At 42.1% G+C, this 19774-nt stretch overlaps 4 protein-coding genes and 1 long non-coding RNA gene across 8 annotated transcripts; 4 read left to right on the top strand and 1 right to left on the bottom strand.

The window, feature by feature from the left end:
- Positions 1-1703: 1703 nt before the first annotated feature.
- LOC108033022 (uncharacterized) lies at positions 1704-2930 on the top strand. Its single transcript, XM_017107150.3, has 2 exons — positions 1704-1800; positions 1861-2930. The coding sequence occupies exons 1-2, from the start codon at positions 1732-1734 to the stop codon at positions 2734-2736; spliced, it is 945 nt and encodes a 314-aa protein (XP_016962639.1). The 5' UTR covers positions 1704-1731; the 3' UTR covers positions 2737-2930.
- Positions 2931-4170: 1240 nt separating this feature from the next.
- LOC108033031 (chorion protein S36) lies at positions 4171-5320 on the top strand. Its single transcript, XM_017107157.3, has 2 exons — positions 4171-4310; positions 4388-5320. The coding sequence occupies exons 1-2, from the start codon at positions 4263-4265 to the stop codon at positions 5198-5200; spliced, it is 861 nt and encodes a 286-aa protein (XP_016962646.1). The 5' UTR covers positions 4171-4262; the 3' UTR covers positions 5201-5320.
- Positions 5321-7288: 1968 nt separating this feature from the next.
- LOC108033016 (chorion protein S38) lies at positions 7289-8793 on the top strand. The gene is made up of 2 exons (XM_017107142.3): positions 7289-7405; positions 7709-8793. Exons 1-2 carry the CDS (start codon positions 7361-7363, stop codon positions 8591-8593), a joined length of 930 nt encoding a protein of 309 aa, XP_016962631.1. The 5' UTR covers positions 7289-7360; the 3' UTR covers positions 8594-8793.
- Positions 8794-9733: 940 nt separating this feature from the next.
- On the top strand, positions 9734-10578 carry LOC127010500 (uncharacterized). Its single transcript, XR_007763244.1, has 3 exons — positions 9734-9912; positions 9985-10066; positions 10306-10578. It is a non-coding gene; the product is annotated as an uncharacterized LOC127010500 (long non-coding RNA).
- A 284-nt stretch (positions 10579-10862) lies between these two features.
- On the bottom strand, positions 10863-19265 carry LOC108033082 (protein ovarian tumor locus). 4 transcript variants are annotated; one of them, XM_050884727.1, is made up of 10 exons: positions 19139-19265; positions 18409-18566; positions 15395-15626; positions 14941-15038; positions 14685-14839; positions 14232-14627; positions 13946-14082; positions 13642-13767; positions 11994-13220; positions 10863-11482 (listed from the first exon to the last, which is right to left on the bottom strand). In XM_050884727.1, the coding sequence occupies exons 1-10, from the start codon at positions 19235-19237 to the stop codon at positions 11297-11299; spliced, it is 2814 nt and encodes a 937-aa protein (XP_050740684.1). In that variant the 5' UTR covers positions 19238-19265; the 3' UTR covers positions 10863-11296. The 4 variants fall into 4 exon arrangements, with proteins under 4 accessions (XP_050740684.1, XP_043949677.1, XP_016962741.1 ...); XM_044093742.2 differs by lacking the exons at positions 18409-18566; positions 19139-19265 and adding an exon at positions 16569-17019; XM_017107252.3 differs by lacking the exons at positions 18409-18566; positions 19139-19265 and adding an exon at positions 16101-16299.
- Between the last annotated feature and the right edge of the window lie 509 nt (positions 19266-19774).

Raw genomic sequence — 19774 nt, 5'->3', positions numbered from 1 at the left:
TCAAATTAACAAGAAAACGTACGGAGTTTTTTAAAAATGTTATTAACTCGGAAACTGCGGCGGCTTACACAAAAAAGCTTTAAAAATGTTATTTAAAAAAAAAATTAAAAAGTCTTGCATCTAACGACATTAAAATTATTTTTCTTTTAAGCAGAAACAAATAAAAATAGCCGTCTCCACCGTAAAGGCCCTACTCCTAGAAAGTTTTGATTTCCCTATCCCATTTAGTGGTTCCGATTTGAGGGCAATAAGCAAAAGTTTTAAAATATTATAATAATATACTGGTTTATATGGAATGTTTAGAACCTCATTGGTTAAATGCCCGAACAATTATTTTACGTATTTCTTACTTTTATTTATGCATGTAAGGCTAAAAATGTTGCTTCAAATAATTTTCTACACTTCTAACATTTATATTTCTTTATTTTGAGTAAAAATTTAGTACGTTTAATTTTTTAGTGTTTATTTTAGTATTTGTTAGGTTTTTAATTTAAATGATGTGGAAAGGAAATACTTGATCAGGGGAAAAATACTTTGTAATAAATCTGTGCCTAAATTATATTAAGAATATAAATTTAAAATGGTAAGGGCTGAACATTTATTTAAGAGCCAAGAATAACCAGCAAACTATAAATTTCACACGAATTTTTAATAATCAGTCAATTTAATAGTTTAAGCTGAATTTTAAAATTAAAAAAGATATATTTCCGTCTATTTCTTTTTTATCATTTAAGAATCTGTCTCAATAATGTATGTCAATAAAAACTAAAAAGGTTCACGCTTGTATACTCGAATTTATCACGATCTGTCAATGGCTAAAAATTTGTTGCTCTGAATACACAAATGATCATCATTCAGCGACGAAATTCTTGCAATTGCACGCTATTGAGAAGTCAAGAGATACTCGTGGTCAAAAGCGACAAAAAACGCCCTGAACTTCGTGACCACAGAACCAAAACAGTTCTAGACGCTTTCTCAAGACTGAGGGAAGCGAATAAATGATGAATACCTAATAATTAATTATTAAGCGACACTATGAGCTCTATTAAAATAACCCTGTTTAATAAATAATGACAACTGAAGGCGATGCAAATTACAATAATGCATTTTGTAAAGCTATTATTTTATGATTAGTATTGCATTTCCGAAAATTCTTTAATAATCTAAATGATTTAAATACAAAAAATGTTAAATTTTATAACAGATAAATATACCTTTACTAATTTTTAGTTCAAGAAGCTTCCTTTATGATTTATATCCCTTAGCGCATTAAACTACATTAGTATAGTTTTAGTATATTTACATAGTTTTAGCATACATATTTTAGTTCGAATTCAAAAAAAGGGATGATATGTGTACGTACGATCTTGAGGATAATAAATAAGTTTAAAAGATGTTATCACGGCACCACCCGACCTTGTCTTTCGACATGTCACAACTTCTTTGCAGCATCCAAGTAATGGCGCATGCACCCAAGAAGCCCACCTGAAGAATCGTTAAGTTTTCGAACCCATTGAGTAGAACTGAAGAATTCTACTGACCCTGGTCATTCTTTCTCTCACTTTTTGCTCTGACGCATCAAGATCGCTGGAGATTCTTGGATGAGACATCTGGCGAATACGGCATATCTGGTTATAGATCACGTCCCGGCACGTCTCTTTTTTTGGTCGAACTGAGCTTCATTTGGGGGTATTTAAGTGGAGTCCATGGGAGCCCGGGCCCTCAGTCGAAATGGCAGCCGTCTGCGGATGGCCTATTCTGCTTTTGCTGGCCACGACGCAGGCCGTCACCTACGCAGAGGTGGGTTAATAAAATATTAGTAAATGTATAAACTATATTAAATGCCTACAACTTGTTTAGAATCTGAGTGAATCCACGCCCGGCGTTGAGGAGGATTACAATGCCAGCACAAGTCCGAGTCCGCCGCTGGATGAGACCACCCAACGCTTGAACGGCAGGGTGGAACCTTTCAGCAAGGACGGTCAAGAGCAGTACGATGTGGTCGATGTCATGGCCTCCACCGGCACAGTGGGGGGCAGGCCCAAGACCGGCCAGACCACGCGGATCTACACCACCGGCGAGGTGGACGAGAGCTTCTGGCTGAAGCACCTGGGCGAAGACTTCAAGCATGCCATCCATCTGCAAGTGGGCGGCGTCAACGAGGAATACAATCGTCTGGTCAACCACACCCAGAATGGGGTCCACGAAGAGGTGCACCATGAGTACCTACCAGGTGCCGAGAGACCGGGGAGCGGAGCTCCACCCCCTCCACCTCCCTCTCAACAATCTCGACCAGCTTTTCGCCAGGGTTTCGACAGCCGAGCCATGGCCATGAAACAGCAGTACCTCAGCCAACAGCAGGCCCAGCAGTCACATCCTCCCCAGCAGCGCTTTAACTACGCCCAACAACACGCACAACACTATGCACCACAGCCACAAGCACACACCCACCAGTACCCACAACAAACACCACACAGAAACACCTACCCAAAGCCCCAGAGTTACCGGCCGCAGAACTACAAGCCCCAGAGCTATATCATTAACTCTAGCGAGGATCAGCTGCACGCCGCCCAATCGAATCCCCCGGCAGTGCGCTCCGCTGGAGAGGATCGCCCCAATCAGGAGGAGGAGGCGGACTCCTTCGGCGGCCAACTGAAGTTTAAGTCGCCCTTCAACGACTACGGCAGTCGGCCCACCCGAGACATCACCTATCTTCTCTACAAACGGGGTCTCTGAAAACATAACCCCCACGAGCTAATCAAAAGACTTGCGGTCTCCGGCCCATTGAGTTTTATAAATGGGGCTGAGCCACACCCACCCACTACACACACCTCACACAAAACACACACAACATAACACAAGCCACACAAACACAGCGAATAAGGAAGTTACTAGATAAATAAAAAAATAAATTAAAAAATGCATACAAAGTGGTTGTGTTTGCTATTGAAATAGGATGCTTATAAAAGAAAACGTTTTCAGTGACAGTTTGATTTTAAATGTTGGTAAAAATACCTCAATTATTTTGGGGTAATACTATTATTTTCAGACATGCCAATTGTGACCTTTAATATCTCAAAGTGTTTGCAAAATGTTTGAACCATTTAATACTTTGAATATTAGATAGTACTAAAATACAGTTGAGACGAAACTATCCACCTTTTACAATAAGTTCCCATTTAAGCAATAATTATGTTTAGCACAGCTGTTTGATAGCTTACAGTTGTATGGGATTATGTTTATGCTTTCTACTATATTTAATATTATTTTATTTTTGTTTACATTAATTTTAAAAATTAAAATTTATTCAAAATATGTGTTCCAGTTAGTAACGTTAGCCGAAGAATAATGAATAAAGAATAATGGATTAATAGTTTAAAATCTTTTCACATGCATTGAGAGATGAGTTTAAAAATTGAGCTATTATTTTAAGTTATGTTAAATTTTTATAATTTGAAAGGTTATTTTAAATGTAGGGTATAAAAACTTACATAAAAATGGATCGTGCATCTACTGACACCTCTTAAACTAAAGAAAATTAAAGACTGAAAAAGCTCGGGAACTACATAAGGCATTTATGAATATAGTTCATCTTTAATATCTCACTCTGAAATCTTTACAAAATATATCAGTATTCATATACATTTTTTAAAAAGTACTTATGTAGTGGGCTAAAACATGATCAGCTTAAAGAAAATAAATTAAGAGGGATCATTTTGTTTTGTTTCCACAAACAAATATAATTATATAATAAATATTTAGCCTTGCATAAGTATTTCAAGTAGCAGATGACGAAGATTAAGATGCCAATCGTACTAAAAACAATGTGAAATATTTTAAAATATATGCTACTTACAATACATCAGAACCAGTCCAAAGATGTTTCAGAGAGAACATCCAAAAGCCCCTCCCTGAAGTGCAGCAATCCGTCGTATTTCAAAGAGAAGTACATGGAGTGCCCCAAGTGAGATTCGGAACGATAGCAGCCGATCTTCGGGGCGATCGCTGGAAGAGCTATGATTCAAGCCAAGGCGACCGCCACAAAGAGAAGATTGCGACGGGCGGAAAGCAGACCGCCGCACTCTGGGCTTAGGAGGTTGTCTTCAGATCTGGGCACGATGGCGAGACAAAGATGCGGCGCAAAATCGGAAATGGAGATGGATCACGTAGCCGGCCGTGGCGGGCAGCGATTATAGGCGCTATAAAGAGCCGGAGTCATCGCCAGACAGCGAGCAGTAGACGATCCACACGTAAACGGCAACATGCAACTCGGTCTCTGGTTTGGCATCTTAGCCATCGCCGCCGCGCCGGTTAGTAGCCAGGTCATCCATGGCGGCCCCACTTACATCCCTCTAACCTGCGCCAATTTCTCTCTGTTCTCCCCCAGCTGGTGAGCGCTAACTATGGTCCCCCTGCTGGACATGGACACGGACAGTACCTGTCCGGACCCAATGCCGGACTCGAGGAGTACGTGAATGTGGCGACGGGCGGCAACCAGCCGGCCGCCAACCAGATTGCCTCCCAGGCCGAGATCCAGCCCACGCCGGAGGAGGCCCGCCGTCTGGGTCGCGTCCAGGCCCAACTACAGGCCCTGAACGCCGATCCCAACTACCAGAAGCTGAAGAACTCCGAGGACATTGCCGAGTCTCTGGCCGAGACCAATCTGGCCAGCAACATCCGCCAGGGCAAGATCAAGGTGGTGTCGCCCCAGTTCGTCGACCAGCATCTGTTCCGCTCCCTGCTGGTGCCCTCTGGCCACAACAACCACCAGGTGATCGCCACCCAGCCCCTGCCCCCCATCATTGTCCACCAGCCCGGCGCACCCCCAGCCCATGTGAACAGCGGCCCACCGACGGTGGTGCGCGGCAACCCCGTGATCTACAAGATCAAGCCTTCGGTCATCTACCAGCAGGAGGTGATCAACAAGGTGCCCACTCCCCTGAGCCTGAACCCCGTCTACGTGAAGGTGTACAAGCCGGGCAAGAAGATCGAGGCCCCTCTGGCCCCGGTGGTCGCCCCCGTCTACAGCCAGCCCAGGGAGTACAACCAGCCCAGGGAGTACAGCCAGCCCCAGGGTTACGGTAGTGCCGGAGCCGCTTCCTCCGCTGCCGGTGCCTCGCCATCCGGCGATGGCAATGGCTATGGCAACGAGGCTCCCCTGTACAACAGCCCCGCGCCCTATGGCCAGCCCAACTACTAGGTGGTCATCCTGGACAGTGGCTCCTCCCCAGCTGCGACAGCTGGTTTAATTTAAATTTTGTTTTTTTTTTCTTTGCCGACTACTGTGCGCAAATAAATGAAAAAATACCTAAAACGTAAACGATTCGTGGAAAATATTTGGAGGGGAGGGGTACAAAGTGATTACAAAGCTGTATTTTACCATCAAAAGTGCATAACAACATAAAACTAGTTTAAACATTTTCACGGCTTTGCTTAGTGTGTAAGACAGCACAATATGATGGTTGTTGAGACTGTCATACCCTATTAAAAATGGACAAATTTAATAGAAAAAACTAAAATTATTCATATATAGGTACAATGCTTAGGTACACAGAAAAATACTTCAATTGTCGTACTTTTATTTTCTTAGGTAGTTTTATTAGGTAGTTCTTAGTTTATTATTGTTAGCACTAGTCCAGACAATTTTTTAAAGACGGGATTCACAACTACTTTTGAATACTATTGAGCTTTACAGTATGCACTGGGCTTCAAATCATCCGAGCACCCTACGTTGGCTACCCTACAATTAACAAGTAGTTTAAATAATGTAACGAATGTAATCCAACACAGTTTTCGAGGAACATAATGGTTTAATTACGATTTTAATTGTGTTAACACCATTGAATGGTACAGAAAAATAAAAATGTTACATTTTCTCATCATCTGATCAAAAATATTGGGTATTCTTTTAAAGGGTTAAAAAGTGTTACTTTTCCTATGATAATGTTATATATTCTGTGCAGCCTTACTGAACAGTTAATAAACCAGTAACCATGTAATAACAATATTTGAATACATAACATTATTAAGCAATAAAGATATATAGGAACTCAGCCCTATATTTATACCTGCAGTATTTTTAGTGATGACATTCTATAGATATGAACTGTATATCTCATATATTTAACGAAAGATAATTTCGAAGATATTGACTATCAATATCTTGACTGAAGCTATTTCACACCCTAGTGGCCGTATTTTACTATATTTATCATTAAAAAGATGAATGGGCTCAAAATAGCTTTTGCTTCCTATTTACGAAAAAAGCCTTACACATACCAACTAATGTATGTGTTCTTTACTCTGTAATATGTTCTTTGTCATAAAATATACTTTTTCTTAATAATATTTGGCTTTTTTATTTTAAAGAAACCTTCTTTAGATATGAAAAAAAGCGTACAGGTTGTCAAAAGAATGAGCTTTAATTTTGAATAAACCTGGTTTTTTAGGAATATGAAAAAATTAAGGAAGTGAGTTTTATTATATATTATATATATATATTATATATTTACAAATCTGTTTCATTGAGCCTTTGTTATTATAAACGAACTTAAAAGAATCATTGGAAACACACATTTTTAATTTTGATATCTCAAGTAAAGATTAGGACACAATTTATAGCAACAAATTGGTCCTTACTACTACTTCTTGAACTCGCATTAACAAAAATATGTGAACTTTCAGAATTAAAATAGGAATTCATTATGTTTTCCAGCTGTTTTTTCCAATGCTAGCAATCAAATACATGTTATTAAAGGACCTTTTGTAGGTACCATTCCTCAAACTATAACACACGGCGGTCTTTGTAAATCACTACAAACTCAAGGACTTTGATAGCCGGCCACGTAGTGAAATGCAAATCTTTGGAAATCAGTTTCCCTATCCATTTAGCACTCGGCTTCTCTCTTTCAGACTCCCGGGTCTTGTGTCTGCCAATGCGGAACTATTTTCGCTATCTGAACAGACGTTCGGACCTCGATATGCAGCGGAGATTCAAAGCCCGGCTGTTGATTCCGATTCTGTGGTTATGTTCGTTGTTATTGTAATGGGTACTGGGCACTGGGGTTTTTGGGCTGTGGCTTCTACGTAAGTGGAAGAGACGCCGTGATATGCGCTCGCCGAGATGCGTGCGATCTATCAGCATTTGGCCATGTTTCGCTCGCATCGCGTGGGCTCTGAGCGGAACAGCCGGCACCGGAGTCGCCATCGGTCCAAATGTCACGTAGCCGGAGCCGGAGACGCGTCCGGAGCATATTTAAAGTAGTTGGCCACCAATGGAGGGCAGCAGAAGACAGCAGACAGTCCAAGCGGGAGCACACCAGAGGCCACAGAGCAACTGGAACTGCAACTGGGAGACAAGATGACGAGATCGACCTACATTTGGGCGCTGGCCGCCTGCCTGATCGTAAGTGTTAACGCTCGAAATCTTAGGATTATTTCAAGAAGGGTTCAGTTTGTCAACTCATCTGTCCCAATCTGCGGATTACCTCCAGATTCACGAAGTATTTTTTTTAAAGAACAATCTTTTCCTGGTTTGCAAAGCTTCTTTTCCCCATTCCCTGTTGCAAATCGAAATCATTTAAATGTTATTATTCTTTCCTAAGACCAGTCACTAAAGTTCTAAACTGCTCCCATAAATTCGATTCCATTCCCTAAATATTTGTTTAAATAATTGCCCACTTAACCCATTGTTCGCCTTATTTTTCAGGCCTGTGCGAGCGCCAACTACGGCGGTTCCCAGGGCTATGGACCCGAATCCGGAGGCCATGGCGGTAGCGCTGATGGCGGTGCCGATGCCGCTCTAGCTGCTGGTGCTGCTGCCGGCGGCGCCGGCGGAGCTGGTGGAGAGTTCGGTGGTGCTGGCGCCGGAGCCGGAGCTCTGGAGTCCGGAGCTGATGCCGCTGGTGTGGCCCAGGCTGGACAGAGCAGCTACGGCTCGGACCAGAACATCCCCTACAAGCCGGTGAACACCAAGGGCAACACCCTCACCTCATCGATCACCTACCCGCAGAACAAGGGCGAGATCCTCATCCACCGTCCCGCTCCCATCATTGTCAAGCGCCCGCCCACCAAGGTGCTGGTCAACCATCCCCCACTGGTGGTGAAGCCCGCCCCCGTGGTGCTCCACAAGCCCCCAGCAATCGTGCTCCGCAAGGTCTACGTCAAGCACCACCCACGTCGCGTCAAGGTTGAGCCCGTGTTCGTCAACGTGGTCAAGCCGCCAGCAGAGAAATACTTTGTGAACGAGAACAAGCAGGGCTACGGACAGGGCTCGCAGTCCCATGGCCATGGACATGGCGGACATGGACACGGTGGCCACGGACACGGCGGCCATGGACACGGTGGACACGGCTCGGGACCCCATGGTCCTGGCCAACACGACGGTGGTCGCGCCCTGCCCGCCTACGCGTCGGGAGCCGACTCCGCCGCCGCCAGTGCCGGCTACCAGCTGCTCCAGAGCGGAAACCAGGGCCTGTCCGCCCTCGCCAACATCGCCGGCGAACGGGAGGGTCCCTATGGATCCGGACCCAGTCACCAGCACTACAGCGCTGGACCTGCTGGTCATGGCGGCTATGCTGCTCCCTCTTACTAAGCAAGTTGTGGAGGAGTCACGGATTAAGTGACTGCTGCGGCTCCGGAATCCCCTGAAGCGGCTGTCCAGTCACCCGGTTATCCGGCAGATTAGTTACTATGTTTTAGAAAAAACACAGCCTGATCGCACAACGCCCATGCCTATGCCCACGCCCGCTCATGCACATAAATCCGCACCCAAATCCACCCACCCATTCAACGGCCATGGGGGCGTGGCACTCAGGTTTCTTTGCAAACAAATAAAAAATTTGAAAAAAATGCTAGCATGATCTATTATTGCGGGAGGTGGATCCTAACTATATGGGATCTTCGAATTGTAACAGGTATAACTATTATTATGTGATCTCTAGCAGTGAAGAATTCATTTTTTCGAACACCCTCTCAGTATTTAATTCTGTTCAACTTTAATACTAATTTTTATATCATAATATAATTTTTATATGAAGGATATAAAAATTAGTATACAATTTTACCAGAATTAAACACTGATATATTTTATAATATAAAATAATAATTTATAATAAAGAAGGCCAGAATAAAATATATACCACTAAACTTTTTAAGGTCGATATTTATAAAGAATGGCATTTCCTAAACTAAAGGTTTAATAGGTTTCTCACCTAACTTCTTTTTATAGACTGAAAATCTAAATAATCTCAATAGAATTTTCCTTGTTTAGAAATCTGGGGATATTTAATCCATCAAATCTATATTTATAAAAAGCAAAAACCTAAACATTATATTAAGATATAATGGCGTATTTAAAAATATTATTTTCGAAAATAAGGGAAGAAGATACGAATCGAAACAAATTCTCTCCAGTAATAGAAAACAACGACTTACCCACAAATTAGGCCTGACCAACAAGTGTCGCATATAATCACAAATTGGAAGTGCGAGCTATCATTACACATCAGTCGTCCTTCCCATTGTTCTGACGACCAAAATTAGTCCCACGCAGTGTTCAATAACAAACAAATAGCAAAACCAGCGATAATAATAGGCAATGTCAAGAAGAGATCGCTTGATGACAGGTGGAACGCCATGTAGGTCACCCAGTGCCGCCCATTTGGCAGTTTGAAAATTCAGCATAAAAATGCGATACTTTGGCACAACGATTTCAGTCTGTAAGCAGAAATAAATTGGGAGCATTAATAAAATAACCAAGTAAACAGAATTTATCGAGCCAACGAAAACAAATCTGTTTCAAGTTCAAAATTTTACGCGGAGTTTAAAAAGCAAAAGAAAGGCAAAATGAGTCGAGCTTGCTTCCTTTTGGCGGTTCTGCTTTGCGGGTTCCTAGCTTTCTGTTCGCCACAAGTTAGTATTTTACATAAAATAACATTTGCTCTTAGAATTCAGCTAGCTAATAACTAAATCAATCTCATGCAGGGTATCACAGAAAATCCCTACAACCGAAATTGTTACAGAAATATATATTGTTTAGTTGACGATACTTAAGGAAGTTGTACAGGTACGTCTATGCAAAAAGTTACGTTGAAATATAAGGAACATTACTAATCAATCAAAAATTAAATAACTAGAGTCGTCAGTGCACTTTCTGACTTTAAAGACACATTTCTGTGATACCATAAAAATACCATGCTTATCATTATACAATTCTTTTAGTTTTTTAAGTTATACAACAATATAATGTTATCTAAAAGTAAGTTATTTTACGTAACGATGTTTTCCTTACTGTCTTTTAAATAGCCCACAAATAAAAGGACTACGAGCACCACCTTGGACGCATTGCAGTCCTTAACTCAACTTTTCTTCAGCATTTTTGATGGCCTTAGCTGGGGCTAGTTTCAACAAGACGTGTTCCTTAAGACGTGTTCCTCGAACAGAGCCCAATGGTTAAAGCTCATTGTTGATGTCTCTAATCCTTTTTTTTTCTTATCTATAGGCATATATTTTTTTTACTTTAATCCTATAAATTTGTGATCGTTGTATTATTTGAATGGGTATTGGTTTTTTTCCGGAAATAAACAAAATAACTTTAAAAAAATAAAACAAGCTTATTTTGATTTTAAACTTAAAACTATTTATTTTAAACTAAATGCAAATTGATAATTTTAAAACAAGGAAACAAAAGAGAACTTTAAATGTTATTTAAGGATTTTATCAGATTTTTCCACCTCACATACGAGCATCATCGGATCAGACGTGTGAATCAAAGCAATCCACACCTTTCGTTTACTATCTTGAATCACACCGAAACACGAGAATACCACGTAATTGCAGCTCTTGTTGAAGTCTTTCGTATATGGTCTTGTGCGTTTTACTCGAATCTTGTTTTATTTATGGTTAATTTCTGGTACACTTTACATAGGTGAGTCTCTAGCCGAACAGCGAGTACATAAATATATAAGAGTTAATGAGTGGAAGGGTTTTAAATAAATCATATAAATAGGTTCTTATTTGTTTTCTTGCCGGCTGCCGTTGCCATCTTTAAAAAATCGCATAAAATTACGTGAAGTTACAAGTTTAAAATTAAGTTGCGTTGACATTTGCGTTAAGTTATGCAATCGATTGTTATACAGAAGCTGAATGGTTATTGAAAAAGCGCCATCGAGCAGGTGGCCTATAAAAAGTTGACTACAAATTTAAAAATGAGATTAAATTTTAAAAGTCATTGGTTCGAATGGAATGCACTCAATGGGAATGGCCTCTCTCTTCGAAGTGATCTGTTTTCCCCGTTTTAGTGATGACGCGGTGCAGCATAGACGGCTGCTGGCTGGGATTGGACGGGCACCGGGGCTGGAGGCAAGGGCGTCGCTTGCTGTTGTTGCGGCTGCACCGGCTGCAACGGCTGCTCCATATTATAGTTGCTAATCACCTCGTAGGGGGCCACCACCGGAGCTGGCATGCCCCAGGGATAGGGATTCTGAAAATATGTTTTTATGCACATGGTTATTTTTGCAGAATGGCAACATCAAATGGTAAAGATCGAAAGTAAAATGGAACGTGTGCTTAGGACAGATCAAATACATTGCTGACTTAAGTCAATTTAGTAGTGTGCAGCATTTTAAGGGTTTTGGAATGTAACCGCAGTTTGGATTTAAAATCAAAATCAATGTAAAGATTTTAAGTAGCAAGTGGGCTTCTTGAAGTCCGATTGATATTGTATTTTAGTGATTATTATTTGTAGCGAAGCTTTTAAGTAGCTATAACATCACTTCGTGAACTAACTTAGAAACAGCAAACGGGGTTTTACTCGTTTTAATGAGTACTTTCCGATTTTGAAGTCCAAGCTGCAGTTAAACTTTCAATGTTACAAATGGTAACAAACTTGTGTAATAAAATAAAACGTTTTATCGTCCGCATGGTAAACGTCGGTTAAAATCTTCTAGTTTCAGCAAAATGGAACCAACTCTGAACAAGTCATCAATGCATACCTGTCCTGGTGCTGTCCCCGCCAACTGAGGTGGTACCGCCTTGTGGAAAAATATCGGAGGCGGTGGTTGGAGCAGCCGCGCCGGCGACATCATATGATGCGGCGGCGGCGAATTATAGAAACTAAACTGACTGCTGTTAGAGCTGGGCGACGGTGTGGGAGTGGGCAAAAAGGTCGCTGGTCCTAGCGAATCCTTTAGGTCATGCAGCTGCTCCGGTCGTTTACCGCGGGCTTTTCCAGGATTTAAATTCCGCTTGGAGTAGGCGGCTTTGTCCAGCGACGGCTGCTCAGTGGCATTTCCCGCCTCTGGCGATGGTGGTGGTGTGGTCTCGACCGCCAAATACTCCTCCCCGGCCCCGCTCCTTCCTGACTGTTGGTCCGTGTTGTTCTGGTGATTGTAGCCAAAAAGCGAAGGATCCTCTGGCGGCGTGTGATGGGCCATGCGCCAATGCATATCCACGCCCATATTGTAGTAATACCTCAAAGTCATCATATCCATCGGCAGATCCTCACCATTAAGGTGAAGGGACCGACGTGGTTCGCCAACTCCGGAAGAATTCAGCGGTGGCGGAGGAAGCGGCATGAACGGATGCGGTCCTGGCAAGGCTGGAGCTCCTGGTGGTGGTGGCCCATATCCGCCAAAGGGCATGTAAACACAACCCTCGGCTTGTGGAGGATGCGGCGGTCCAGGCATGGGGAACTGAAACTCGTCTGAAATTGCCAGCGGTGACGGGGGCCAAGGAGGTGGAACCTGGCCAGGACGGCCCGGCATCAGGGGCAAATAGTTTATATACTGAATCGGCGGTGGAGCGGTCGAAACTGGAGACTCTTGGTTTTGGCTGGAATTCGAATTCTGCCGTTGAGGCAACCCGTGCGAGCGCTGCACTTGTTGTTTCTGCGGCTCCTCACGATCCCGCTGATCCGCAGCCGGATTCTGGTCATTCTGATCAGGGCCCATCGGATCGCGCTGCTCATCTTCCTGGTGATGCATCTCCTGATAGCAATTCTCCACTGGCATGTAGCCCTGCATCGGCATCAAATCACATTTGCTGGGCTCAAAGTACTGACCCATTTCGAACACCTTGTTCTTCTTCCACTTTGAGTTCTTATTCGCTTTGCCAGCAAACTTGGCCATCGGCATGCGGTTCACCGGGCGCTGATAGCGGAATGGCAACGCCCATGGACGGTACTCGTCTGGGGGCAGGGGGTGCAGCGAGTCATAGGGAACCTAAGCCAGCAAAATATGTCCATATTAGTAAGATCTCTTTTAAATGGCAAAAGGTTTATATGTGTACAAAATCGAAGAAAGACTAGCTTCGAATACCGAAACTCAGACCACCCTTGCAGATTTATCTTATTAATAATCATATTTATATTCGTTTAATTGAAATAAAGTTCTTCATTGTTTATGTATATAAAGAATTTTCCAATTTAATAGAATATATATATTAAAGTTCACTGTGTAATTCAAACGAAATTGAATCGAAGAATGAAAATTGGCTCAGGAATTAATTTTAAAGAGTTTAAAAGAGTTTTAAAGATCTGTATCTATTTTTGCGAAAGATAAACAAAAATCCAACATCTGTAATCATAACAAAGCTTAGAATATTTCTGCAAAGGTCTACGAAAACAGGAAAGAAAAGCGGTACCCCTAGCTTCTTGCCAATCGCCTCCACAAAGACGACGCAGTAGGTCTTGTCTTTGGAGATGATTTGAACGTGGCACGTGTACATCTCCGATTCGTGCTCCAATTCCACCTTGCACTTGGCGCCCACCTGGAAAACAAATAACACGCAACGAGACGGGCAAGGATAAAGTAAGGCTCTGGACATGTAACATAGTGTAAAGTGTGACGAGTGTGGAAATGGAAATGAAAGTGTGAAAAGTCGGATGGGTTGACTTGAAACATGCGTTTGGGTGCTGGACGATTTCCCGAATGTCTCCCCAGTTTACCTTAAAGTTATAGTCATTGACATAGACATTATAGCGCTTGGCCTCCTTGCGCATATCGTTCCAACAATCAAATTCAATGTTCCGATACATATATGGGTCCATGGATTTGGCCACCTTGTAGGGAAAAGGTGTGATTCCTGAAAAGCAAGAATGTTGGCTATCAGAAAAATTATATGATTAACTTATAATGGGCCGAAAGAAGTGACAATTCTAAGTATTCTTATGGTCTAAACATATTCTTTTAAAGGTTCTCGTTATTTAAATTTCTGAAACCTCCAATACTGACCATCATCCAGAAGCTGGCGCACACAGGACTCCAATCGGTTGGGACACATGGGCAATTGGTCGCCTGGTTCGTGGCCATTGCTGCCAGCTTGCTTTCGATCCTCCTGGTTTTTCATCTCCCGCCGTCCCCCCTTTCGACTTATGTTGACCTGATTGCCACTGGTGCTGTGGAAATTGCACAGCATAAAGTTTTCCAATATGCAGTTGGTGTTCTCAGGAAGATCCAGCGCGAAAGTACGACCGTCGGCGCACTGAATGCGAACCATATAGCCCTTGTCATCGAACTCCACGTCGAACCTTTCCCAATTGAACGAGTGTGGATGCAACATAATCTCCACGGCAAACGATACGTCGGGTAGTTTAAACAGCTTCTGGTACAACAACTTGAAGGCGATCGCTGGAAGTGCACAAAACATCACACATGATGGCTGCTACATCGATAGGGATCACCTACACTGACAAATGGCCGCCGTTTCTATATACTTCACTTTGTAGACCGAATCGAAGTGATTCTCGTTGTTGAAAAAGACGCGGAAATTGTTCGGGTAGCGGCGATTGAAAATTACGCTGGTTCCCATGTTGTAGGGCTCATACAAGATAACATTACGTCTGAAGAAAGGACGGAATTGGAGATTTTCGATAAGTTTAAAACAATTAAAATCTTTAAAAGTATATATTTAAAGCTCATTGGTGGTTTATTCAATATTTACCGATACAAGCAGGACATGGCGCGGAGTTCTGTCATGGTTCCATAGGTCTTGGGCTTGGACATGTCCTGCATATAGCTATCAAAATCGCCTGGGATGTCCTGGAGAGCAGAAAATTATGCTTATTATACAGAAAAAATACTTTTAAATCTGAGAAGTATTAAAGAAGTATTCTCCGTACAAAAGTTGGTATTTTGGGTATGGACTTGCATAACGCTTTTGGCAGAGGCTTTAGAAATTGAAATTAACAATAATTAATTAATTTTAAAATATTTGCACAATTTTTTTAAAATTCTTTAAATGTGTTTATCCAATCGAATTACATTTTTATGAGTAAAATCTTGGCATATTTGACCAAAATAAAAGATTCCTTAAAACTTGACTGACACTGAAGATTTCGGTTCCCTAGATACTTTACTTTGAAACCTCTGCGGAATGAAGATGGTGAGAGGCATACCTTTTCGAAAATGCGCCGTTTTAGGGTCATGAAGCGGACGCACTCCAGCCGAATCTCGTAGTGTAGCATCTGGGTGTCGTACATCTGCTCGGCGATCACCCGGAACAAGCTGGATGCGTCCCGGGCCGTATGTTTCCGGTAGAGTCCGCGGCTCTCCAAGTACTGATCGTAGGGATCGGGGGCCTGCCGGCTGCCGGATGTAATGGGGCGCTGCTTGTCCATGGCTACTTCTCTGGAAAAAATTAAATGTGATTATTGGTCGGTATAAGCAACCATTTTATATAACCAAAGGTTTTCGCTGGCCCCTTGACCTCTACACTTGTCACTGCGACCTTGGAGATTGGAGGATCACTTTCTTTTGCCACAAGACTTAGTTCGTGCAATCACTAGATTGGAACATCGCTTTTAAAACGCATTTGGACCCGATAATCTTTGCTTAGTCTATAGTTTTAGAGAGATTCTTCAAAATATTACAATTTTTCACCGGGTCCGTAGCACCGAAGATTAGAGGGAGACAACCAGTCACCGCACAATCCAAGATGGCGTCGTGCGAAGCCAAACGAAGGCAAGTCCAAAAGGGAAATGCGAGAAGTAATGAAGGCAAAAAGGCGAATTTGTTTTCAATTCTACAGAATATGTTCCGTTCCTACTTTAAATATACTTTCTTATTTTATAGATTTAAATTAAAAAGGAAACGAATCCTTACAGGTTGTTTGGTTCTTTTTCACCGAATAATCACGAACACTTTATAAATAATTAAAATTAATACTGCATCCGCACGCAGCACCGTTACACGAAGGAATGAAGCAAGTGCAAGTGCCAATGATCTTGACTTCCAGAAAAAACCGCGAATTTGAATGCGAACTGAGAGTGCGAGAAAGAGCTTCCAGCGGTTGGAAGAATCTGCAAGAGTGAATAGAGCAATAGAGATGTGCATCTCATTTGGGGCACGAGGTTAGTGTGTACTTTTGTCGATAAAGTCCATAAAATCGTTTTTTTTTTTTAACTCAACTTAAAGAGCCTAATTTATTACAACTTTGCATATGAGTTTAAATAATAAAAAGGCGGTTACTTTTAAAATGTCTGTTGAAATCTAAGTCAATTTCCAATATTGAAAACAGTTGAAATGTTGCACTCAAATGTATCAATGTATTAATGTATCAGAAAAACTAACTTCATCACTGATTTTGTCACTGTTGTCCTGCCGAATGCAGCCATTACTTTAGTAGGCACAATAAGTGTGAACTGATAAGTTTACTGAGAGAATCCTTGGGCTTGTCTAAAGCGGCAAGGACAAAAACTGAAGGCAAGTAAATATTTGAAGAGAGCACATTTGGGCGGCTAGCAACTCCCTTATCGCTGTCTATCGATGACACCGATAGCCGCGCCATCTGATCCGTGCCATCCCTAAAAGCGCCTGGCCGTGTTTCAGCGGCTCTTCTTGTTGTTGTTGCTGGCTGGCTTTTAGGGGGTGGAAAATGCCGCTTTCCACGCGACGCGTTGTTGTTGCCTGTGGCGGCTCGTCTCAGTTCGAAATTGCGAGTCAATGAAGCCAGGAGCAAACTTCCAGTTCGCGCAGTTACCGCGACAAAAGTTGTCTGGAAGAGATGTGAGTGTGTGAGTGTGTCTTGTGCTCTTTTTTTTCTCGTGTTAAGTTCCCTTTTTGTTTATTGTTAGTAAATGTCGTTATTTGGTTATCTTGCGAGTGTGCAAACGCAACGACTATGATTTCTGTTTCCTCTCGGTGTTTCATCAGCCTTACGCCATTATCTTGTGTTCCTCCTCCTTCCACCGACCAATAATAACAAGAGTAATATGAAAATCACAGCCATTAACAAAAACAACAACACGTGGGCTCGCAACACACACTGACACCCATACATAGCCCCGCATGCAAGGAGCGGTCGGGTCCGTTATGAAATTGGAAGGAGTGCGCAAAGCGGAGAGGGAGAATGTGCAGTTATTTGGTTCCCATGTCGTAAAAATCAATAGGAGCGACAAAGCACGTGTTTGTGCGAATGCGACGGCAATCGATAAACAGTTAATCAAGTTTGTTGAACGCATGTCGCCCTCTGTCTCGCCTTGTTTGCGCACCCTCTCTTTCCCGCACCCGCGTCAATGAAATGTCCATGGTCCTTTTTCATTTCCACGATTTTCGATTAACTGGGTCAACTTTCTGGCATAAATATGTATGTGTGTCTTTTTTATGCTTCTGGGTGATGTTCGACCGTCAGGTGGCGAGGTCAATGTCACGGACGCTCTCGCAAAGTCGTCTGCTGACCCCAAAACGCTGACCTTTTTTTCGCCACAATTAATTGATTAAATTCGGCCAATATATCGTCGGCCGCCTTATCAATGTACCGCTTATACAACTGTCCTGCAGCCGCTCATATCTTATCGTCGCGAAACGGGCGCTGGAGCTGGAGTTGCCGGGCTTCCAGATAAGTGCTCCACTAGCCCCGTCCCGCTCGCTCGCGGGTCTGACATGTGTCGCTCAAACGGGACTTAACGCTTTACGAGATAAAAATCGGCGTTCCCGGTTCCGCAAATCAATCCGTTCGCCCACATTCCAAAATATCTGGCGAATACATAGCTTTTTTTTAACTTTGGACAGGTAATGGGACGATTTAAGAAAATGAGGTGTCTTGCAAGCGGTAATATTCCCGCTTAACCGATATGATAAACCTTAGTGCTCTGTGAATTGAAACGATCCATATGTGGGCTTAAAATGCATGGTACATATCGATACATTTACAATTTATATGTAATCGTTGTTTAAGAACTCGCAAAACATCATATACATTGAACAAAAATTGTCCAATATGTTTAATATTTATTTGTCAATTTACAATACTTTCCTTGGGGAACCATGTATAATCAATACTTCAAAATGTATTTTAAGTGGGTGTTCGTCTACGTCTAAACTTGGAGCTTCATGAGAACAGGTTTAAAACATAATACTATTTTCCTAATTTTACAAATCTCATAAAAAGAAAAATACTTAAATATCTAACCCTGATTTCGCGAGTTTCCGAAATCGGGAACATCTCGAAAGTTTCCTTCTGCTCTGCCTTTGTTCTTTTTCTGGTGCGATTGTTTGCCGGTCGGCGGCCAAGAATTCCCGCTTGCTGCTTTTAGTTGCCTTCGAACATTTTAGCTCGTCGCGTCTTGGCTGAGGAAAGGGAGAAAGGTATGGAGCAGAGCAGAATCATCTGTACAAACACAACAAAGAGAACCCGGTGTCCGAGAGGACCCGAGAAACAAACATTCGTGAAATATCTTTTTGCTTGGCTGCCGCGAACCGGTTATTTATTATCTCCACTCGATTGAACCGCTCACAGTGGTGGTCCCAACAATTTGGGACACCCTTGCCTCTCTCAGTGGAGTGAAGACAGTGCCAACAGTAGGCAGCATTACACTTTGTACAGCAAGGAAAAATATTTTAATTAAAATTCCTTGTACTTGTGGACACAAGTCTGCGATACAAGATAGATTGGGTGACCCAAAGAAGCGTGCCAGCAAAATATTTATATTTATTTTATTTAACTGAGGAAACAATTGTATATTTAATGTTGCTTGTCAAACATGAAAATATCGGTTGCCCAAAGTCGAAGTGTAACGCTGCCGCAGTACTAAATTTACTATCTTTGTTCTCACGTTTTTATTTAAATTCTCGCTTTTCTTTGGTTCTCTTTTCTTTTCACATATTTGCTTTGCCAATCGAATCGGTAAAATACCACTTACCACTTGCTGTTGTGTCAGTCGCAAGATGCAGCCGATTAACAGTAGCGGCGCCCACAGTGGCGGCGAGAAAAATGAGACCCGCATGCGCCGCAGGCCCATACGTAAGCTATTTTTGTCATCTAATCCTACCCCGACTCACTTTAACCCCCGCTGTTTTCCTTTAATTGTATTTATTTGCACCTTAGTTTTATTACTGACATTTGATTAGTGTTACCTTATCTACTAACGCGGAGCTAAAGCATGGCTGGCCACACTAACACAGTGCATTACACATAAGAATCTCCTACTTCTTTAATATAAATTGCTATTCGATTGATTAGGAGGTATTAAAAAGCAATTCAATTTATAAAAAAACTACACATAAGAATCTCCTACTTCTTTAATATAAAATGCTATTCGATTGATTAGGAGGTATTAAAAAGCAATTCAATTTATCAAAAAAAGAACTTATCGTGATCGTGCGTCTTATTTTCTAAAAATAATTTAAATAACAAAGTTTAACAGAACATTAAGAGATTAAATTCCAGGCACATTCACTGTACTCTCGTTACCATAAGTTGACACCTGTAAAGTCGCCTTACTTCAAGCAGTTTGGAGGCCTGAAATTGTTAATTTCACACCCACTGTGAAATGTAA

Source organism: Drosophila biarmipes, chromosome X (assembly GCF_025231255.1).
Source record: "Drosophila biarmipes strain raj3 chromosome X, RU_DBia_V1.1, whole genome shotgun sequence".
Classification (NCBI taxonomy): Eukaryota; Metazoa; Arthropoda; class Insecta; order Diptera; family Drosophilidae; genus Drosophila; species Drosophila biarmipes.
Note: the sequence above shows the minus strand (reverse complement) of the source record. Positions and strands in the feature narration are given on the sequence as shown.